The sequence below is a fragment of the Lotus japonicus genome, chromosome 4 (genome assembly GCF_012489685.1).
Source record: "Lotus japonicus ecotype B-129 chromosome 4, LjGifu_v1.2".
NCBI classification, from domain to species: Eukaryota; Viridiplantae; Streptophyta; class Magnoliopsida; order Fabales; family Fabaceae; genus Lotus; species Lotus japonicus.
Window position 1 is genome coordinate 75,163,271 of NC_080044.1, and position 22,271 is coordinate 75,185,541.

The 22,271-nt window shown below is 39.1% G+C and overlaps 4 protein-coding genes across 4 annotated transcripts in view; 1 reads left to right on the top strand and 3 right to left on the bottom strand.

The window, feature by feature from the left end:
• Positions 1-163: 163 nt before the first annotated feature.
• Positions 164-2,932, bottom strand: LOC130713967 (chaperone protein dnaJ 20, chloroplastic). The gene is made up of 2 exons (XM_057563791.1): positions 2,435-2,932; positions 164-495 (listed from the first exon to the last, which is right to left on the bottom strand). The coding sequence occupies exons 1-2, from the start codon at positions 2,870-2,872 to the stop codon at positions 337-339; spliced, it is 597 nt and encodes a 198-aa protein (XP_057419774.1). The 5' UTR covers positions 2,873-2,932; the 3' UTR covers positions 164-336.
• Positions 2,933-5,467: 2,535 nt separating this feature from the next.
• LOC130709951 (protein MAIN-LIKE 1-like) lies at positions 5,468-7,439 on the top strand. The gene is made up of 2 exons (XM_057559081.1): positions 5,468-5,829; positions 6,272-7,439. Coding segments are annotated over exons 1-2 (1,155 nt in total). The 5' UTR covers positions 5,468-5,827; the 3' UTR covers positions 7,425-7,439.
• Positions 7,440-8,930: 1,491 nt separating this feature from the next.
• On the bottom strand, positions 8,931-10,008 carry LOC130714924 (uncharacterized). Its single transcript, XM_057564904.1, has 2 exons — positions 9,437-10,008; positions 8,931-9,355 (listed from the first exon to the last, which is right to left on the bottom strand). The coding sequence occupies exons 1-2, from the start codon at positions 9,605-9,607 to the stop codon at positions 9,176-9,178; spliced, it is 351 nt and encodes a 116-aa protein (XP_057420887.1). The 5' UTR covers positions 9,608-10,008; the 3' UTR covers positions 8,931-9,175.
• A 3,013-nt stretch (positions 10,009-13,021) lies between these two features.
• LOC130713363 (uncharacterized) overlaps positions 13,022-22,271 on the bottom strand; it is a 21,101-nt gene continuing 11,851 nt past the window's right edge. The window contains exons 6-9 of the mRNA XM_057563135.1: positions 21,771-21,855; positions 20,528-21,687; positions 19,359-20,430; positions 13,022-13,027 (exon numbers count right to left, since the gene is read on the bottom strand). Coding sequence (XP_057419118.1) covers positions 13,022-13,027; positions 19,359-20,430; positions 20,528-21,687; positions 21,771-21,855 — 2,323 coding nt within the window. The remainder of the gene's footprint in view (positions 13,028-19,358; positions 20,431-20,527; positions 21,688-21,770; positions 21,856-22,271) is intronic.

Consider the following 22,271-nt stretch of genomic DNA (forward strand, 5'->3'; position numbering starts at 1 on the left):
AAAAAATCAAGTTAGTATAATTTTACAACATTACCCTTTTTATCTTTCACATTTATATTATATTTAAAATAATCTCACAGCCGATAATCATTAGACTAATCTCTCAGCTCACAATTATGCGTTAAGCGATAGGGACTGACCACTAAGTTTTTTCATTTACGAGTATCAAAAATCAAACACCAACCACTTACTTAGGGACGAAGGGTTAAAACCTGAGCGGCGACCCACTTAGATATCAATAACATTTATCTTAATATATTTGATCTGATCTAGAGTAGGAAGATATACATATCTATATATACAGTTGTACACAGACAAAAGAAAGGAGAATCCTAGTCATAATTCATTAGATGATGACGATTCAGCCCTCTGCTGGCGCATTCGGGCGGCCCATGACATGTTCCCCACTCCATCTTCCTTGCTCTTACTTCTTTTCTTCAACTCAGACAGTTGAGACTGCCAACGACTTTTCCATTCACTCTTTTGTTCAACAACCTGATTCAAAATCAATAGTTCAGTGCTTGCTACAGTCAATTCTTAAACCAGAATCAAAATCTAAAGAGAAGCTTTATCTACAACTACAATCACCTACCACCCCACCTAGGTTCTAGAAGCCTAACTATACAAGAAAATAAGAAAAGTTAGTTAAAAAAAGAAAACCTCTATGAGAATAATAGTCAATGATAATCTAGATAACTGAAAAGGAAATACAATAAATTAAAAGGTCCCTATCTCCTTAGAAGGCACGATTCATGAATCACCTAGATTAACCAAAAAACCAGAAAGTATAAAGAAAGAACTAAGAGCTGGAAGATCACTATCAATCTCATGAGAATTGTCATCATCATTGTTGTTATTATTTATATCCATTGACGTAACGTTATTAACTAGTATAGAATTTTGATGGGCTGAAGAGCCAACTAACCATTTATTAGTAACACATGTATCAGTGTGTCACAACTGTTTAGTCAGCTGGGATTGAAATTGACATTCCAAATGGAAAAAGAAAAAAATAGAGAGGACAAAAGCCAGAATAGAAACCGTGAAAAGATCAATTCATATCAGGAAAGGTCACAAGGATCTACCACATTCCTCATAATTCATTAAAATATAATTGATTATGGGGACAGATGTTAAGAAACCATTCTGATTCTGAAGGCAAAACCAATTCCGAGGAGAAGATTCCGTGAGTAGTTTTTAGGTTTTGAAATTTATTTTGATGAAAGAGAAGCTAATCCAAACATGTCAGAAGTCAAATTTGCAATTATAATATACATAGTAGTAGTGTGTTTGAATCATATTCTATTTCCTCATAATTAACTCTACTCACTCAGAAGCTACTCAAGCTTCTCCTTAGAATTGATTTTAGTTTCAGTTCAATTTTATAATATAAGCTCACAGCAGGAAGAATCTGTCATACCATCATGAGAAATAAATGCCAACAGAAACAGGATGGCTACTAGAAATGTAAATTGTTGAACAAGAGAAAGAGAGATGGTACAGGACTACAGGAGTTATGTATCAGATTCAACTACAAAGTAGTTACACCTAACTGAGATTCTGTGAAGTCCATCTATAACTCACCTACTCAACTAAAAAAAAAATCATACTGAAATTTATGACAAAAAGCATAAGTAGGTTTTAAATTGTGACCTGCAACCGCAATTGAGACTGAATATTGGCCTCACATAACCACAATTTTCAGGTAAATTTAGTGATCACAATGCAACTGCAATTTAAAACCATGATAAGGACACATCTTTATAATTATATGACAAAAACATGCTCTGTCATGCACACTGAATGCAGAATTTCCATAGAACCTTTTACCACATGTCTAGATTACCCTACTTTGCACTCAAGTAACTTATTCTCAGCCAAATTCCCTTCCTTGAACATGTTGATTAGTCATAAATTCATGAGCTTTTCAGAAGAGAAAAAACTAGTCCAAACACTTCCATTGTTAAACTTGCTTCACATACCATAGTATGCTGATGAATTTGAAAGACTTCCCATACCTAAAGCTTCTTAAACAAAACAGAAATCTATAACTAAAGACTAAGAGAAACAAAACTCCTAAATAGTAACTATCGATGGCAGAGTAGCATCCAAATTTCAGAACCTTGACAGACTCATCCAATCCTCCAAGATGAAAACAATGAAATTAACAACAAGAACATGAATGAAACTCAAACAATCAACAAGCAAACCACCCATAATTTCCCAACAACCAAAAAAAATCAAGCTATGCAAATCAAGAACATAACAAGCACAAACACAAAAGTTGAAAACAAATCAAGCATACCCAGATGAAAAAAATCAAACCCAACAACATAAAAATGCAAAAAACCAAAAGCTAGAAACAAATCAAACACACCCAGCTAACAAAAACTCAATTTTACAACCCATCCAAAAAAAGAATGAAAAAAAAAACCTGATCACGTTGATGGTAGCGTCTCCGAGCGTTGAAGGCGAACTGAATGCCTTTAGCCATGTCTCGATCATACATAGCTCTGGTGTTGGGATCAGACAACGTCTCGTAAGCCTCCTGCACCTGAATGAACCTCTTCGTGTACTCCTCGACCCGACCCGGCGGCGAAACATCCGGGTGGTACTTCCGGGCTAGCTGCTTGTACGCTTGCTTGATATCGACCAACGAACCGGATTCGGGTATGCCCAGAAGCTCGTAGAAGCTCAATTCCTCCGATACAGCAACGACGCCGCTGTCCAGAGTCGCCTTCAGCTTCGGAAACCCTGACCCGAACCCGAATGATACTCGGGTTACGGGCCTTAGTGACGGCGGAGTCACGGTGGGGATGAAGAAGCAGCGGTGGTCGCTTCCTCCGGGGATGGTTAAGCCATAACACCGCATTTCTGTGTCTATTCTCTCTATGTTGTGTTTTTGTGATTTGATTTGCAGTGTCTCAATTTTTAAGATTTATATAATTGGATCATGTAGAATAATACTACTCCTATATATATTTTATTAGTATGCTATTTTATAGTATTTTTTTCCTTAACAAGATAGTATATTTTATTGTACTTGGTTTTGAATGAAAATTTAATTACCAATCTATGGACTATGGGTAGTGTGGATGATCAAGTGTGTTGTGTGTTGTGCCTATCTCTTAATAGTATTGTAAAATGTAATTTTCACTTTCATCATGACTCATGAGGATAATTATCTTATCGGGAGTTATTTTTCATTCACAAGATTCAAACCTGAAACTTCACTGAAAGCTAATTAAGAATGTACCATTACAATCAAACACTTATTGGTTTTTTTATAGGTATCAAACACTTATTGGTACTTTAACTATTAATTTAGATGTTCATGAAAGTTTATTTGAGTTAGGGGACATAAGGGTTAGGGAGAGGAAGATCCAGGGTTCGAATCCTGAAAGAGAAATTTGAAGGGATTTTCTAACTTACTAACAACTAACCACTAACATTTTTTCCTATAAAAAAAATGAAAGTTTATTTGAAGGTAGATGTTCATGAAAGTTAAACTTATGAAAATGATGATATTGTTTTTCTAAACCAACTTAGGAATCAAAACTTCTAACAACTTTCTAAAACATATAAAATATAAAGTGTTCAATCATATTTCAACCCACTTGATTTAATTTATGGAAGTGTTTATCAATTACTTATAAGTTTTTTAGTTTATTTTAATAATTTTTAAATTAGTTTATAAACAACTATTTGTATCTAACATGACCTCTTTTAAGTGTGCTTACACAATTTTTTGTGTTTCAATTTTTTTTAGAGAAATTGCACTAATTTTTCATTTACATTTATTTTATAAAATGTGTTGTTCTCTCCTCTGTCATATATCACTTAGAATAGTAGAGGAGTGTTGTTAAAAAAAATAGAATAATAGAGGAGTGTTAAGTATTACAATGACTAGTCTTATGAGAGACTAGTGCAATAATAATAAATCTCATAAGATGTTAGTACAACACTTTTAATAAAATAAAGATAATTAGTGTCTTAATAAATAATAGAGAAAAAGAGGTCAGTGCAATAATAAAAAAAAATCGGAAGAAGTTAGCTTATAAGACATAACCACTTAACCGATTATTTCTAAAGAAATGATGTTGTGATTGTGTAAAAGTGTGAATTATATATTTTATAGATCATACGTAAACTAGAAATTAATTTCCATTTCATTAAAATTATATATAATATTTATATTTAAATTATACATTTTTTATAAATAAAAAAAATTGTTTCTTAAGTTCCTTTTTTTTAATAGTTGAAACAAGTGCGTACACATGAGTAGTTATTAAAAGTAATTATTAAAAAACAGAAACAAATAGACTCTATCTCTTAACTAAGTTGTGTTTCTTTTAACTAGATTTTTTTTTGAGAAAAGAAGTTGAATTTATTGATATAGCTGAAAGAACCATGAGAACATTCCTCTCATGTAGAAGAGATACAAAATAAAGAAAAAGCTGCCAACTTAGAAAAAGGGTGGAAAAATAAGCAATGGAGTGAGAAAACTAATCTTTTATCTAGATTTTAATATTCTCTTTTTATCTTTTATAAATTTATATGGTTCTGATTTCCGTTTTTGTCAATTTTTGTCTATATTTTTGGTGGCTATCCTATTATTTTGGGATAAGTGGTGAGGGGGGAAGATTTGGAGTTAGTGATTGTAGTAGTCTGTGGTCATCTGAGTGTGTCGATAAATTGGTCCAATACAAACAAGCAGTGGCCATCAAACTAATGGTAAACAAAACCAATATCTTCTCTTCAGGTAATGTAGCATCGTTTTTGTAAGAACACCTTATATTTTAATGTATACATCATTGATTGCCTTGGTAAACAAAACTAATCTCTTCAGGTCGAATCATGATGTTATCACATGCAAAGTTCAGATTGGCAATCTAATGTTTAAATTATTCAATTATTATCAGTATGTATTAAATAAATTAAATTGTCAAAATCTTTGTCAAGAGAGATCAATATAAAATTTTAAAAGACAGTGTTATATAACATGAGAGTTATAATTTATCAATTTGATTGAATTAAGATATGTCCTCACAATTTATGGGTTGAAATAGGCTTGATTTGACTAAACTTCACGTAAATGTAAGCCAACTGTGACAGGTGGCCGCGACGGTCAATGTCGTCCCTCTAGCAGAGACGAAAACCGAACGTTAGCCATAATATGCGTGCCTAATTTGAAAGTTTTTGAAAGTTACGCCGGTGAGAGATCAAAATCAAACCGCGACTAAAATTCAGGGATAAAAATGTTTGAGACATAAATTTACTAACTATATATATACTAATGGTATAGATATATAGTAAAAACGAGAATACAAGTTTGAATTATAGATAAACATATGTTGGAAGAGATATGCAACCGTTTTCCGAGCAAGATGATGAAATGTCAAATATCGAAAGATAAAAACTAATAATATAAAGATGTTTTACATACAAAGGCATTAAATCATAGGCAGAGACTATTTGCGCCCCCTTTTTTGCTAAGTCCGCCATCCCCAAACACGCGAAAAGACTAAAATACCCTTCAGTAATTTAAATTTAAAAAAAAAAAACTACCTTATCTCTACAAACCCTCCCCCCTCTTTCAACCGTATACCATCTTCCTCTCCCACCCAATTTCAAAAGTTTCAACCCTCACAAAATCAAGTCTCTCAAACCCACAACCAAGTCAAGAAGAGGAAGAGAAAGGAGGACAACCAGTAAGAAGAAGAAGTAAGAAGAAGAAGTTGAAGTAGAAGAGGAAGAAGGAGACCAAGTCAAGAAGGAGTAACCCACAAAATACAACAACAACCCATAACCCACAAGAAGAACAACAATGTAAGTTATTTCTTACAAGTTTTCGAGGCTTAGGTTGTATTTCGTGTTAAATTTCAGTCCCTCGATTTGATTCTGCAATGGGAGGAGGTTTCGTGACTTTCCCGCACTCTAAACCGCGGACAGGTTTTATGGCTACCGCATGTTTAAGTGCGGTACGCCTGTCAAATCTTTTATACCTACCGCATGTTTAAGTGCGGTACGCCTGTCAAATCTTTTATACCTACCGCAAGTTTAAGTGCGGTTAGCCTGTCAAATCTTTTATACCTACCGCAAGTTTAAGTGCGGTTAGCCTGTCAATTTTTTTTTAATTCTCTCTGAATTTTCTCTGAATGTTTATAAATTATTTTTTATGTTAGCAAACTGTTGTTTATGTTAATAAACTGTTGTTTATGTTAATAAATTGTTGTGCATGAGTATTAATTTTTGTATTTTTAATTTTCAGGCCTCCTAGGAAAACTGCCCGTGTTGTTGGTCCTTCTACTGAACCTACTGCTCCACGGGATCGTAGCTCCACTCATGCTTCTAACCGCAAACGGTCAGAAGAGGCTAATAGAGGAAGGGGTAGAGGAAGGGGTCGAGGAAGGGGTAGAGGAAGGGGTAGGAATGCTGAACAAGAGCCTGCTGTACAGGATCAGCAGGATGATGAGATTATGGCTGATCAGCCGGATGATGACACTGAGGCGGAGGAGGAGACTAGTGGTGAGGAGGAGACTAGTGGTGAGGAGGAGGCTGAGGAGGATGTCGGTGCTGACCTCGAGGCGGAGTTTGATGAGGAGTCTGGTGATGAGGACGATGAGAACAGGTTGTGGTATGAGGGAGATCCGTTTGACCTTTGCTTGTTGACTAAGTATGGCGAACATATAGCTCGTGACATATGGAGGTCATACAAGCGGCCAAATTATGAGACTAGAGGTGTGCTCAAGACCTATAATCATGGGAGGATGTGTCATCCTGTAGTCCATCATGCTCGGTACATAAGGAGTGCGATGCATAATGCAGGTTTGCGGTGGGTGATGAAATGCACAAGCCCGAGTGTTGACCAGAGCATTATTTCTGCTTTTGTTGAGCGATGGCATCCTGAGACGTCATCTTTCCACTTACCCTGGGGGGAAATGACGATCACACTTGAAGATGTCTCAGCATTACTCCACTTGCCCGTAGAGGGTGAGTTCTTCTCCTTTGGTAACCCGACTAGGGAAGAGGCGGCTCCTGCGGTTGCTCAGTTACTTGATGTGGACATTGAGCTTGTGATGGAGGAGTTTGATGCTTGTAGGGGTCCATCTCTTCGCTTTAGCTTTCTCCAAGCTATTGTGGAGAAACACGTAGAGGCCAACAATGAAGTTCCTGCATGCCGAGCTTATATGCTGCGGTTGATTGGCATGACCCTTTTCTGTGACAAGAGCAACACATATATTGGTGCTGTGTATTTGTCTCTGTTTGAAGATGTTGAGAATGCATCAAGGTGGAATTGGGGAGCTGCCACTTTGGCTTACTTGTATGGTCAGCTCGGGGAGGCCAGTAGGAACGGTGCTAAGTCTGTTGCTGGTTATTTATCTCTTCTGCAGGTATTGTTATTTCTTTCTAATTATTGTTAAAACGTTTGTTGTTAAATAATTAGCATCATACTTTGGCATTTTCTCTTTTGCAATCATGGGTGTTTGCCCACTTCCCCGGATCATTGTTTGAGCGCAGGGACAACCCTGCCTACACACCAGACAGGCCCGTTGCACTAACTTGGGAGGCGCTTCGAGGGACTACTGAGGTTGCGCAGAAGAGGATGAACCTGGATACGTTTCCGGCCAGTTCTGTGATTTGGAGACCTTATGTAGAGCACTATGATCACTGGCCCTTCCCTCAGGTTGCCTTGTATAGGGGATTTATCAGGCATGCCGGGATGATATTCCCATACCTCCCAGATCGAGTCATCAGGCAGTTTGGCCGGATCCAGTATGTGCCAGATCCCCCACCATCGTCAGTTACGTGCCGGGAGTGTGATCGTCGATTTGCGCACTTGAATGATCACATTTGCCATCTGTCGGAAGAAGCTGCTTTCCCTTTTCAGACCACTGGCGAATACACTCCTTGGTATATCAAGGTCTCACACCCTTACATGGTCTCAGATGAGTACAAAGGCGACCGCTTCGCATTTCTAGAGGTACTGACACTTGTTTTTGCCATGTGGCTTACATTACGATTATGTGTATGCCTATGTGTATATTGACCTTATTTATTGTCATTTCAGAGCCAGTTTGCGGAGCTTGCGTTGTACTCTGGCATTGCGGTTGATCCGACGACAGATGGATCGCCCCCGCCGGGTTCACCGATGTGGGATGTGGTGCACAATATGCATACCATCATCGAGGGAGCAGTGCACGGGAGGGGAAGAAAGATTAGGGGACGGGACTCGGGAGCTGGGCCTTCAAATTCTGGGCGTTAGATTTAGGGACCTTTGTACTTTTATTTTGTTGGATAATGATGTTGTTTAATGTTGTTTAATTTCGGGTCTTTTGTTATGTGTTTTGTTGGATAAAGCATCTATGTGTGTTTGTTGGATAATTTCGGATCTTCTGTTATGTTTAGTTGGATAGTGCAACTATGTGTTTGTTGGATAATTTCAGATATTTTGTTATGTGTTGTTGGATAATTTGTTTAGCATCATACATTCATGTTATCACTGGCCCAAATGTTATGGTTAGAAATATAGTGAGATACATTGGTTCTATTAATGGGGAATGGTTATATGAACCAAAATTGGGAATGGTTATATGAACCAAAAATTTTCTGCCAAAAAATCACCTACCGCAGTTATAAGTGCGGACAGGGTGAAAATATAAACACCTCCGCAGTTATAACCACGGGAAATTGGTTCTATTAATGAGGCTTACAGTACCTCTTACAGATGCGTCATGACCTACCGCAGTTATAAGTGCGGACAGGATGAAAATAAAAACACCTCCGCAGTTATAACCACGGGAAATTGGTTCTATTAATGAGGCTTACAATACCTCTTACAGATGCGTCATGACCTACCGCAGTTATAAGTGCGGACAGGATGAAAATAAAAAAACCTCCGCAGTTATAACCACGGGAAATTGGTTCTATTAATGAGGCTTACAGTACCTCTTACAGATGCGTCATGACCTACCGCAGTTATAAGTGCGGACAGGATGAAAATTAATGACAGTTATAACAGAGGCATGCACAGACTGATTTCCTGACAGTTATAACAATCCAGAGGCATCACAAGCTTTTTAAGGAGACATTTATAAAGTTCAAAGTAATCATCTGTTACACGCATATAAATTACAAGCAATTCGTTACAAAACAACTTAATGATCCAACATAATTAATCATCACTAAGGTCAATAATATCATCACTACATCCTCCATTTTTTTGTTTCAGATAAGCCGCGTATTCTTCAATGCGCTCTTTGTAAGGCTCTTCCCATTTTCTTGCATCCGGGTGACAGTTGTATGCCCACAAGTGAGCTGTGGTCGGCATTGGATGGCCTTCACGAAGAGTAACCTACAAGCAAAGAAGAGTATAAGCATAAAAGTATAAGGTTTTACATATACGTATTATGAAGGATAAAGGATAAGGATTTACCCCAACGAAATGATCTTTATTGACAAGCACAATCGGCATGAATTTGTGTTCTTCCACTAGGTCCGCCTTTCCCTTTAACGGATAAAAAGTGTTGCATCCGGTATTAGCAATAGTCAACACTATGAACTTATATGTTGTGGAAATAAGGTAGGCCATATTTGGTATCATCATCCACTTGTCTTCACCTACGGGCTTAGTATCCTTAATGATATTCAGGTTCCCTCTGATACGATTGTCCTGCACGATGCTAAGACAAGAGGTTCGACAATCGCTTAACAATAAAACAGAACTTAACAACAAAACAATAACACTCAGAAGTTGTTCACCCAGTTCAGTGAAAACTTTCACCTACGTCTGGAGGGTTTGCACCCAAAGAAAGGAAATCCACTATCTCAAGATTCAGGAATTACAGACACTCATGAACGACTCAGTTCATAGTTCACTTCCTAATCTACCCAGTGTATTTCTACTTAGAATCCCAACCTAAGTATGAGAGCCCCTCTCACTTTCTCTCAATCACTGCCACAATGATTGGTGAACACAATGAACAAGTAAAGTTTGAACGCAATCAAACAACACATAACCTCTCTTTGCTTTATAGAATCAGTGAGCAAAGACAGATTCACAACTAACACAGGACGAAGCACAATAACAAATCCTAAAACTCTTAATCTCTCTTTCAGCTTCGGTTCTCTTCACGTTTTAGGTCTTCATCCTTTTATAGACTTCAGCAGCGGTAGCATGGGCTTTAGGGTTAGCACGGGCTGAAGAAACAGATTCCAATAACAGCAATTTGAAAACGCAATCTTGATAGATTCGGTTTCTTATTGCACAAGTAAAGATAGAAATCAATCTTTTAACAAAGATTGTTTCAACAAATAACAACCCAACAACTAAAACCCTTTTGGAATAGTTACTTGCTCCTCAAGTAACTCAAAAACATATCTTCAGCAAATCTTCAGAAGGCCCATAACAGAAACACAAGCTGAGGACTGATGTCCTAGCTTCACGAGGTCAGATGCCACGGCATCTGCTTCGACAATCAGTTGTTTTGACAAAATGCAAGGCAACATGTTCCAACAATCTCCCCCTTTGTCAAATTTTGTCTAAAACAACTCACAATCAGAGAGGATAAAAACTAGAGAAAAAACTCTCCCCCTTAGTCAGAACTCCCCCTCAAACAAACGCATCTACACAACCCACTATCATACTTCAGAAGGCATAGTCGGAACAAAACACTTTAGCAGCACAAACACACAACCAGAGGTACAATCAGCCTTAGCACATGATAACATCAAAATGGATCAGTTTGAACATCATCGTATCAGAAATACTACCAACAGAAGTACTGCTCATCAGAGGCAACATTTCAGAAACAAACATAGCCATCGTCTTGAACTTGTCTTCAGACCAGAGCTAACACTATCAGAACACACATAGCACAGTAGAAACAGAAGCAACTTCTCACAACTTCTGAGAACATGAACATCTGAACCAAAACAAACTTCTGATCTGCGAACATCTGAACAAAAACAACTTCTGATCTGCGAACATCTGAACAAAACAAACTTCTGAACAAAAACAAACTTCTGATCTAAAACATCTTCTGAACTAAAACATCTTCTGATCTGCGAACATCTGAACAGAACAAACTTCTGAACAAAAACAACTTCTGATCTGCGAACATCTGAACAAAACAAACTTCTGAACAAAAACAAACTTCTGATCTAAAACATCTTCTGATCTAAAACATCTTCTGAACTAAAACATCTTCTGATCTGCGAACATCTGAACAGAACAAACTTCTGAACAAAAACAAACTTCTGATCTAAAACATCTTCTGAACTAAAACATCTTCTGAACTGAAACATCTGAACAGAACCAACTTCTGAACCTCAAACTTCTGAACATAAACAACTTCTGAACCACAAAACTGCTCAAAAACAAATTTCTTCTGATCAAACTACTCCCCCTTTTTAGCACAAATTTGCAAAGGGTGCATCCAAAACAAAAGACAAGATCAAAATCAAAGCAAACTATGCTTCAGAACCGGACTTTTCCTTGGAACCTTCGGCACTTCTCTCTGTACTTGCTTCAGATCCTTCCTCCTCGTCGCTTTGTTCAACATCTTGACGTTCTTCTTCTTGTAACTTGAGTAGCAACGCATCAACTTTGAGCTTCCTGGCAGTACTCACCCGGATTGTTTCTTGTAAAGCCTTGGAGACTTCCAGTAATTCAACAATTATGGCCTTAGTGTCAGATGCAGTCACAGTAGGCGCAGATGCTTTGCTAGTTGGTAAGGCAATGTCGAGAACATGTGGGTCCATAAACAAACGTTGATCCAAAGTGATTGGAACACCACAAGACATAGCCACATCATCAGCTCTGAGAATCTGAGGATGTTGCTTCAGAATGATCTCAGTAAGAAGTGATGGAAACGAAACAGGCAGCTTCACAGCACAAGTATCAGCATGCTTCAATGTCTGCTCAAACACAAAAGTTCCAAAATCAAAATCAATAGACTTGCCTATCCGATAGATTAATTTGGCAAGCGTTGCAGAAACTCCAGAAGTATGCTGAGTAGGAACCCAATTCACAGCACCAATCCTGTTAAGAATAGCATACTTCACACTCAGATTTCCAGTAGAGAGCAGCTTCTTGCTAGGCCACTTCTTCACATAACCAGCGCTAAGTTCCTTGGCCACAACATCCATGGACACTTCTTCATCAACAAAGGCAATAGCACTTCTGCCAAGTGCTTGATTGATCACAGCAGGTGAGAACACAACACATTCAGCTCTCACATAGACTTTCCTGAATTCTGCACTATCAAGACGTCCCACATCAACAGAGAGATTTACCAAGAACTCTCTCACAAGCCTCTCATAGCACCTACCAACATTCTGAATAGTCTTCATCAGACCTGCTTTCTCAATAAGTGCAATAACATCTATACATTCAAGAACATCAGAGCCAACTTCCCTTTCCTTGGCCATTCTCCTCTTGCAAACAAACTTCCACTTCTGAACATTCTCTTCTAAGTGAAAAGACACTCTATCAATAGGAACGGCAGGAACATTCTGAGGAATACGCTTACCAGAAAACTTCTTTTTCTCAGAAGATCGAATGTTCTGAACACCGACTTCAACATCTGATTCAGAGTCTTCAACGTCAACTGGAGTCTTCCTCTTCTTCTTCTCAGTGGGAGTCTTGTCTTCCTTTTGCTTTCCCTTACTCTTCACACTAGCCTGTCGGGACTTGTAGGTTATAGGTGAAGACTTGGATTTCTTTGATGGAGTAGGAGTGACTTCAGGAGAAGAAACCCTTCTTTTCTTCTTCATCCTCGCAGCAACACTATCAGCAACGGACTCAGTCAGAGGAACATCATCAGAAGCATCATCAGAGATGTTCTGAACAGAGGCTGGAGCCTGGTTTGGCTCTTCAGAATTGGTACCCTCAGAGTTACCATTCTTTGGATCAGCATCCTTTGAAGAGGATGACACAGAGATGTCTGGCTGGGCAGCATTGCCTGAATCTTCATGAGAAGTGGAATCCTTTCCAGAATTTTCTTGAGCAGAACTTTCCTTAGACCTGGATGTCTCAACATTAGGTACAACATCAGGCACAGTAGAATCTTCATCATTGATCTCCTCTTCGTTAGGAACAATTGGGGCTTTGCTGTTCTTGACCTGTGATTCGTAGACCTTACACGTTGGGTTTTTTGATCGCATCTTCTTGAAGACTTTCTTGGACACAGAAGATGGTTGAGAAGTATCACTCTTCAAACCCATACACTTGACTCCTTTTGCAGTTCTCTCAATCTTAGCCTTGACAGATTCCTTCCTTCCTGAGCTTTGAGACATGATGAATCGAGAGTAAATACAAACAGAGTACAGAACAATGAGCACAACTTTCAGATGAACGATGATAAGTCTTGAAAAAGATAGATGCACAAGCGGTTGAGAGAACACAATTTGACCGTTGAAGGTAGTTATAGGATAAGCGAACCATGAAGTAACCTTCTCTCTGCTGATGTCACAACGGCAGTTAATGATGAACAAAAATAAACTAGCCGTTGACACATATGGACACGCTAATTGCTATGCATCAAAAAGGCAAATCCCTAGATTTCCTCTTAATTTTTCAAATGTAAGTGCATCAAGGGGTTTTGTGAAAATATCAGCCAATTGCTTGTCAGTTGTAACATGTTCCAAGTTGACAATTTTATCCTCCACCAAGTCTCTAATGAAATGATGTCTAATGTCAATATGCTTGGTCCTGCTATGCTGTATGGGATTCTTGGAAATATTGATTGCACTGAGATTGTCGCAGTACAATGTCATGACATCCTGCTCAACATCATACTCTTTCAACATTTGCTTCATCCACATGAGTTGAGTACAACTACTTCCGGCTGCAATATATTCTGCTTCAGCTGTAGACAATGAGACACAATTCTGCTTCTTGCTAAACCATGAAATCAGATTATTCCCTAGAAAGAAACATCCACCAGATGTGCTTTTTCTATCATCTGCACTGCCTGCCCAATCGGCATCACAGAAACCAACTAACGAAGAATTTGTATCATGAGTATAGAGAATACCATATTCACTCGTGCCATTGATGTACTTGATAATTCTCTTGACTTGTAGCAGATGACTAGCCTTAGGAGCTGCTTGATATCTTGCACATACACCTACTGCAAAGGTGATATCTGGTCTGCTGGCAGTGAGATACAACAAGCTTCCAATCATGCTTTTATAGAGACTTTGATCAACATCTTCTCCTTGCTCATCTTTGGACATCTTGATGTGTGTAGCAGCAGGGGTTCTCTTGTGACCAGCCTTTTCAAGACCAAATTTCTTGACTAGGCCTTTAGCATACTTACTCTGAGATATGAACATGGAATCCTCCATTTGCTTGACTTGTAGTCCTAGAAAATAATTCAGTTCACCAACTAAGCTCATCTCAAATTCAGATTTCATTTGTTGAACGAAATGTGCCACCATTGAGTTAGACATTCCTCCAAAAACAATGTCATCCACATAAATCTGTGCTATCATGAGCTTTCCTTTGTCATTCTTTACAAACAGAGTTTTATCAATTCCTCCCTTGCAGTAACCATTGCTTACGAGAAACTCAGTTAATCTTTCATACCAAGCCCTAGGTGCTTGCTTCAAACCATACAAGGCCTTCCTCAACTTGTACACATGATCTGGATGATGTGGATCTGTAAATCCTTTAGGCTGTTCAACATAAACTTCTTCATTCAAATAGCCATTCAGAAAAGCACTCTTCACATCCATCTGATAAAGTCTGAACTTCAAGAGACAAGCAACACCTAACAAGAGTCTTATAGATTCCAGTCTAGCTACTGGAGCAAAGGTCTCATCAAAATCAACTCCTTCTATCTGAGTATATCCTTGAGCAACAAGCCTTGCTTTATTCCTTGTGACTGTTCCAGCTTCATCTGATTTGTTCTTGAAGATCCACTTGGTGCCAATGATGTTTACTTCTTCAGGTCTGGGCACTAACTCCCACACTTCATTTCTTCTGAACTGCTCTAGCTCTTCTTGCATAGCATTTATCCAGTATTCATCAGTGAGAGCTTCATTAACATTCTTGGGTTCTATTTTAGAGATGAAACAACTGTGAGCAATAATACTTCTGGATCTGGTAGTCACCCCTTCTTGAAGATTACCAATAATGTTTTCTTGAGGATGATTCTTCTGAACCCTGATTGATGGAGCTTTGTTTGATGTGATATCTTTGTCTTCCTTTTCATCAGCACTTGTTTCTGACTCATTGTCTAGGGCGGTTGCTGGAGCATTGGCTGGAACATCAGTACCATCATCATCTTCATTCAGAACTGCTTCTTCCTTCTTGCTTGGTTCATCATCCACAGTCACATTCACAGATTCCATCATGGTCCTCGTGCGAGAGTTAAAAACTCTATAAGCTTTGCTGTTCATAGAATACCCCATGAAAATTCCTTCATCACTTCTAGGATCAAACTTCCTCTTAGGATCACGATCTGCAAGAATATAACATTTACTTCCAAAGATGTGAAAGTATTTTACAGATGGCTTTCTACCTTTCCATAGCTCATATTGTGTAGAGGATGTCCCTGCCCTGATGGTGACTCTATTATGTATGTAACAAGCAGTACTCATAGCTTCAGCCCAGAACTGGTGTGAAATCTTCTTAGCATGTAACATTACTCTGGCTGATTCCTGGAGAGTTCTATTTTTCCGTTCAACAATTCCATTCTGCTGTGGAGTGATGGGGGCAGAAAATTCATGGCTAATACCTTCTGTTCCACAGAACTCCAAGAATTTTGAATTCTCAAACTCCCTTCCATGATCACTTATGATTCTTACAATCACACAGTCCTTCTCATTCTGAAGTCTCAAACATAGGTTCTTGAATATTTCAAATGTCTCTGATTTTTCTCTCATAAATTCAACCCATGTATACCTTGAAAAGTCATCTACACAGACAAACACATACCTCTTTCCTCCCAAGCTTTCAACTTGCATGGGACCCATGAGATCCATGTGAAGCAATTCCAGAACCTTCGTTGTGGTCTGATGCTGGATCATCTTGTGAGACACCTTGGTTTGCTTACCAATCTGACATTCTCCACATAGCTTCCCTTCTCCCAAGCTCAGATTGGGCAATCCCCTTATTGCTTCATCAGCTATAACTTTTTGCATGCTCCTGTAGTTGAGATGTCCTAGTCTTTGATGCCATACATTCACCTCACCTTCTTTAGTTAACATACACCTGGAAACATGAGCTTTTTCTTCTGATGTCCACATGTAACAGTTGTCTTTTGATCTGACTCCTCTCATCACAACTTTTTCATCATCAGTGGTCACAACACATTCTATCTTATTGAACTTCACATCATACCCTTGATCGCACAGTTGACTTATGCTGATTAGGTTGGCAGTTAAGCCATTTACAAGCAACACATTGTTCAAGTTAGGAGATTCTGTGCTAACAAGCTTTCCTACCCCCTTGATCTTTCCTTTAGCTCCATCTCCAAAAGTAACATAGTTAGTGGAGTGACTTCTGATATCTTGCAAGAAGCTCTTGTTTCCTGTCATGTGCTTTGAGCAGCCACTATCAAAATACCAATCTTCTTCTGATGATGCTCTGAAGGACGTGTAGGCTACCTGACATCTGACTTCACCCTTGGGCTTCCATTCCTTCTTCATCTTAACAGGCCTTTTATCGTGCATCTGAGGATAGCCATATAACCTGTAACAGTAAGGCTTTATGTGACCATTCTTACCACAGTAGTGACACTTCCAAAGTACAATTTTCTCAAGCTTGAGCTGGGATTTCCCATGTTGAGGTACATGTCGAGGCAATGGATCTGACAACTGATAATTTCTGGGCTTCTTGAATTCAGTTTGTTTTGCAGCAGACACAAACTTCTTTGATTCTTTTTGACCTTCTTTGTTCGTTGTTCTGTAGTCAAAACCAATTCCCTTCAGACTCCCTCCTTGCTTGCTAGTTTCTTTCAGAATCTCATCAAGCATGTCAGAACCACTGTTTAGCATTCTAACAGATTTATGAGTGGCTTCAAGTTTTCTTGTCAGAATTGTTACTTCCTCTTGAAGTCCTGCATTAATCAATATTAGGTTAGCTTTTTCCATAACATCAGCATTATTAAACTTACTTTGCCATTCCTCCAGATCCTCCTTCAGTTTTGTGCTGAGCTCTTTCAACCTTTCATTCTGAGACACAAGTTGCTCTATCTCACTTTGCTTTTCTCTCACAAGTTTACATGCTTCTTCCCACTTGTTGTGTAGCAGCTTGTAAGTTTCAGCCAATTCCTCATCAGAGATGTCTTCATCACTTGTCTCAGACTCACAGATAGTTCCAGAGAAAGCATTGACTTTGTTTGCAGATATCTCCTCCTCATCTTCAGTGTCTTCATCTGACCAAGTTACCATCATACCTTTCTTTTGCTTCTTCAGATAAGTGGCACATTCAGACCTGATGTGACCATATCCTTCACATTCATGACATTGAACTCCTTTGTTCTGAACAAGTCTTTCTTCTTCCTTGGTCTTCCTCTGAGAGTTTGAAAACTTGGGTTTGTTATCGAACTTCATGTCCTGGGCATTAGGTCTGGTTCTTTTGTCAATCTTCCTCAAAGCCATGTTGAATTTTTTTGCTAGCATGGCCAGAGCCTCAGAAAAACTTTCACCCTCACAGTCTTCATCATCACCTTCATCAGTGTTAGACACAAAAGCAATACTCTTATTCTTCTTCTCAGATTTTCCACTCAGTTTCAACTCAAATGTCTGCAAGGAGCCAATAAGTTCATCAACCTTCATGTTCTCAATGTCTTGAGCCTCCTCAATTGCAGTGACTTTCATAGCAAACTTCTGAGGAAGAGATCTCAGAATTTTCCTTACAAGCTTCTCATCTGACATAGGTTCTCCCAAAGCAAATGAAGCATTAGACAAGTCACGGACACGCATGTGGAATTCTGAAATAGTCTCTTCTTCAGTCATCATCAGATTTTCAAATTGAGTAGTAAGCATCTGAAGTCTTGACATCCTTACTCGAGTAGTTCCTTCATGTGCAGTTTTCAGAATTTCCCAAGCATCCTTTGCCACAGTACATGTATTGATCAGCCTAAACATATTCTTGTCAACTCCATTAAAAATATCATTTAGAGCCTTTGAATTTCCAAGTGCAGCTTCATCTTCAACACTGGTCCATTCTTCTTCAGGTTTTTCCACAACAGTAGTAGAGGTGCCTTCAACCTCAGCCTTAGTGGGGTGCTTCCAACCCTTGACAATAGCTTTCCAAGTCTTGTTGTCAATCGATTTGAGAAAGGCTGTCATGCGAACCTTCCAGTAGTCATAGTTAGTACCATCCAGAATGGGTGGCCTGTTGACTGATCCTCCCTCCTTGTTATCCATGAGAACTTGAATAAAACTCCCTGGAGCTCACCCAACCAGAACAGGGTGCCTGCTCTGATGCCAATCGATATTCAGGTTCCCTCTGATACGATTGTCCTGCACGATGCTAAGACAAGAGGTTCGACAATCGCTTAACAATAAAACAGAACTTAACAACAAAACAATAACACTCAGAAGTTGTTCACCCAGTTCAGTGAAAACTTTCACCTACGTCTGGAGGGTTTGCACCCAAAGAAAGGAAATCCACTATCTCAAGATTCAGGAATTACAGACACTCATGAACGACTCAGTTCATAGTTCACTTCCTAATCTACCCAGTGTATTTCTACTTAGAATCCCAACCTAAGTATGAGAGCCCCTCTCACTTTCTCTCAATCACTGCCACAGTGATTGGTGAACACAATGAACAAGTAAAGTTTGAACGCAATCAAACAACACAGAACCTCTCTTTGCTTTATAGAATCAGTGAGCAAAGACAGATTCACAACTAACACAGGACGAAGCACAATAACAAATCCTAAAACTCTTAATCTCTCTTTCAGCTTCGGTTCTCTTCACGTTTTAGGTCTTCATCCTTTTATAGACTTCAGCAGCGGTAGCATGGGCTTTAGGGTTAGCACGGGCTGAAGAAACAGATTCCAATAACAGCAATTTGAAAACGCAATCTTGATAGATTCGGTTTCTTATTGCACAAGTAAAGATAGAAATCAATCTTTTAACAAAGATTGTTTCAACAAATAACAACCCAACAACTAAAACCCTTTTGGAATAGTTACTTGCTCCTCAAGTAACTCAAAAACATATCTTCAGCAAATCTTCAGAAGGCCCATAACAGAAACACAAGCTGAGGACTGATGTCCTAGCTTCACGAGGTCAGATGCCACGACATCTGCTTCGACAATCAGTTGTTTTGACAAAATGCAAGGCAACATGTTCCAACACTTAACTGTTAGAGCTAAACGCATTTGGTTAACCTCGCTGGCTCCAAACATGTTGATGTACATATTAGCATCCGAATCAATCTCCGTCAGAAGTTCCCTACGTATAAGTGGCCAATCGTCTTCTGCAAGACCCTTCAACGATGCAACACATCTATATCCACAGTGGCCATCTCCCTTTACATTTATAAAGTCAACAACGAATGGATGAAACTCATCAGGGATTTGTTTAAGGTAGCGCCGACGTAGGTAACTACTCACAGGCTTCTTATTCTTTGTACACACCATCCGGATCAGAGGACTTTGTACCTTAGAAGCCTTAGAAGCCGTAGAAACCTTAGAAGCCTTAGAAGCCTTCGAAGCCTTAGAAGCCTTTTGAGACCTAACCTTTGGAGAAGGTTCCTGTAATGGTGTCGTGTTGCTATCACGCCATGAGCCCGGATACTCCTTGTCAATAGTCTCCCATCTACAAGGAATGCGCTTTGTAGAGGTCTCACCACATCCCTTGGCAAACTTCTTGGGCTTGTTAGTGGATCCCATTGGCCTACCCCTTGTTTTCTTCTTTGTTGGAGCGCACATAGAAGTCGTTTCTGGATAAGTAATCATTCTAAGGCTCTCAATGATCGACATTCTAACTCCGTGAGAAGACTCCTCGAACTTGGTTCGTAATTTATCAAATTCAGACTCAAAACTCAAACCCAATGTTGGATCCATGTCACGGTCCGAAGAATCCCAAGTCAATTTCCTCCAATGTGGATGAATTGCAAGTAATGGGACAGATTCAAACTTCATGAGCTCACAAGCACATGGTAGTCCATGGGTTCTCCTAAGTACACATTCACAGTATATACCACCAACCCCAATCATGCCAATTTGAGTCTTCTCTTTAACAATAATGTGCAATGCGGCTCTAGATACAAACCCGCGCAAATGCTTATAGAACGGGTCATTCAAAGAATGCTCTGTGACAAATATGCTGAGCTGGAAGGACTCCTTTATCTTGTCATGCTGCATGATAATAAGCTTGTTCATCGCAGTCCACGCAATGACCAAGTCACCCTTACTGTCGGACAATAGTTTCTTCAGCTTTGAGTGTGCCCCCTCAACTCTGCGCATGGAATAAACATGAAATAAAAAAAACAGAAAACATTTTGCCAAACATTTTACAGTTGAAGTAAAAAAAGTGAAGGATAGCAACAAATTACCTGTTTGTTGTCGTGCACCCCATGTGCATACAAGTATCAATCTCAAACTTCACAAACTTGCTTCTCAAAGGCAACCAGTTAGTCTCAATGTAAGTCCAGAGCTCACCGGTATTCGATATAGCACCCACAGCTTTATCATACTCAACCTCGTTGGCAGCATACATCAATCGATTCCATCTATCAGTAATGTCTTCACGTGTCTCAATGTCTTTCACAAGTTTCTTCATCTCGCCAGTTACACTCTTAAGTACATGAAACTGACATAGAAGACAGCGAGCTGCGGGAAAAACAGTTTCCAATGCTTCCATCAAAACTTGGTCTTTGTCTGTAACAAAGACCTTCGGCAGATTGTCCTCATTAATGATCAAGTCTTTTAATCTATTCACAGCCCAAACAACCTCATCCTTTTGCTCATTCTGCATGTACGCAAAAGCAATTGAGTATGTCAAATTTGTCGACGTAACCCCCACCATCTCAAGTAAAGGGATCCTGTACCTATTGGTCTTGTATGTACTATCCAGAATCACAACATGAGGAAACTCATTGAATAAGTGAATGGAATCAGGGTGTGCCCAAAACAAAGATCTGACCACATCAGTACCATCCTGCACCCTGGACCAATGTGCGTATTTGTGTTCTTCCAACAACTTCATCAAGTGTTGCATCTCGGTCAACGATCCCCTCTTCAACCTGTTGTATGCTTGCTTCTCATTGTAAATCTGTTTAATTCTAGTCAAGTTGGTTGGGTTGTGTTTCCTTATAGCAATCAAAATATCACTGGCCTTGACCCTTTCTTCAATCATTTCTCCCACCATCGCCTTTTCCTCTGGATTTAGACGGCCAACATATGAGTGACCCTGCAAAACCTCAGCAGTGTCATGATTATGGATCCCACTATGCACAAGCACCGTCCACATTTTATCTTTATTACTACGCCTTGCCCTTAGCCTGAATGGACAATTACACTTCTTAGTTCCAGTCCGATTTCGCTTTAACACCGATGTGGATGGTTTATATTTGCCGCCACGCTCACATCCTAGTGTCATCACGGCCCTCCTTTTGTCAGATCCATAGTCCGACTTCTGAATAATAATAACATAGCCATGCTCTTTACCTACAGCTTTGGCCCAATTAACAAGATCTTTGGAGGATTCAAAAGCCTACAACATTTAAAAAACTCAATTAAGTATACATCGCATGACCTACACATAGTGCCTAACTTGTTAAATTGAACAAAACTTACTTGGCTAGTGGTGAAAGCTTTTGTAAGATCCACAGAAGGCACAATCTCCATATTGGGCCTATTTACTTCCTCAGGTATCATTATGCTGCAATCAACAAAATAAGCTCAATCAATCTAAAAAACTTTGTTCTGTCCGCACTTTAATATGCGGCAGCACATATTTGCCTTCCGCAGTTTAACTGGCGGACCTATTATTCCAACATATCACTTTCCGCACGTATGTTAACGGGAAAATCAATTTTATTTAGATAGTAGCAGTACCAGAACTTAAGACGATTGAAATGACTAAGTTTTTTTGACTTCCGCTAACAAGTTAGCGGAAGGTATAAATTTAACACGTCCGCACGTATGTTAACGTGAGCGTGTAATTTGTTTCATTCCCGCAGTTTTAAGGGCGAGACTATCCAGTTACGTCAGAAAGTCGCGAAATCGCGATGGAAGCTAAAAAAAGCTGAAAAAAAGCTCGGAAAAAGGTAAAAAACTTACATGGGTAAGCTTCTA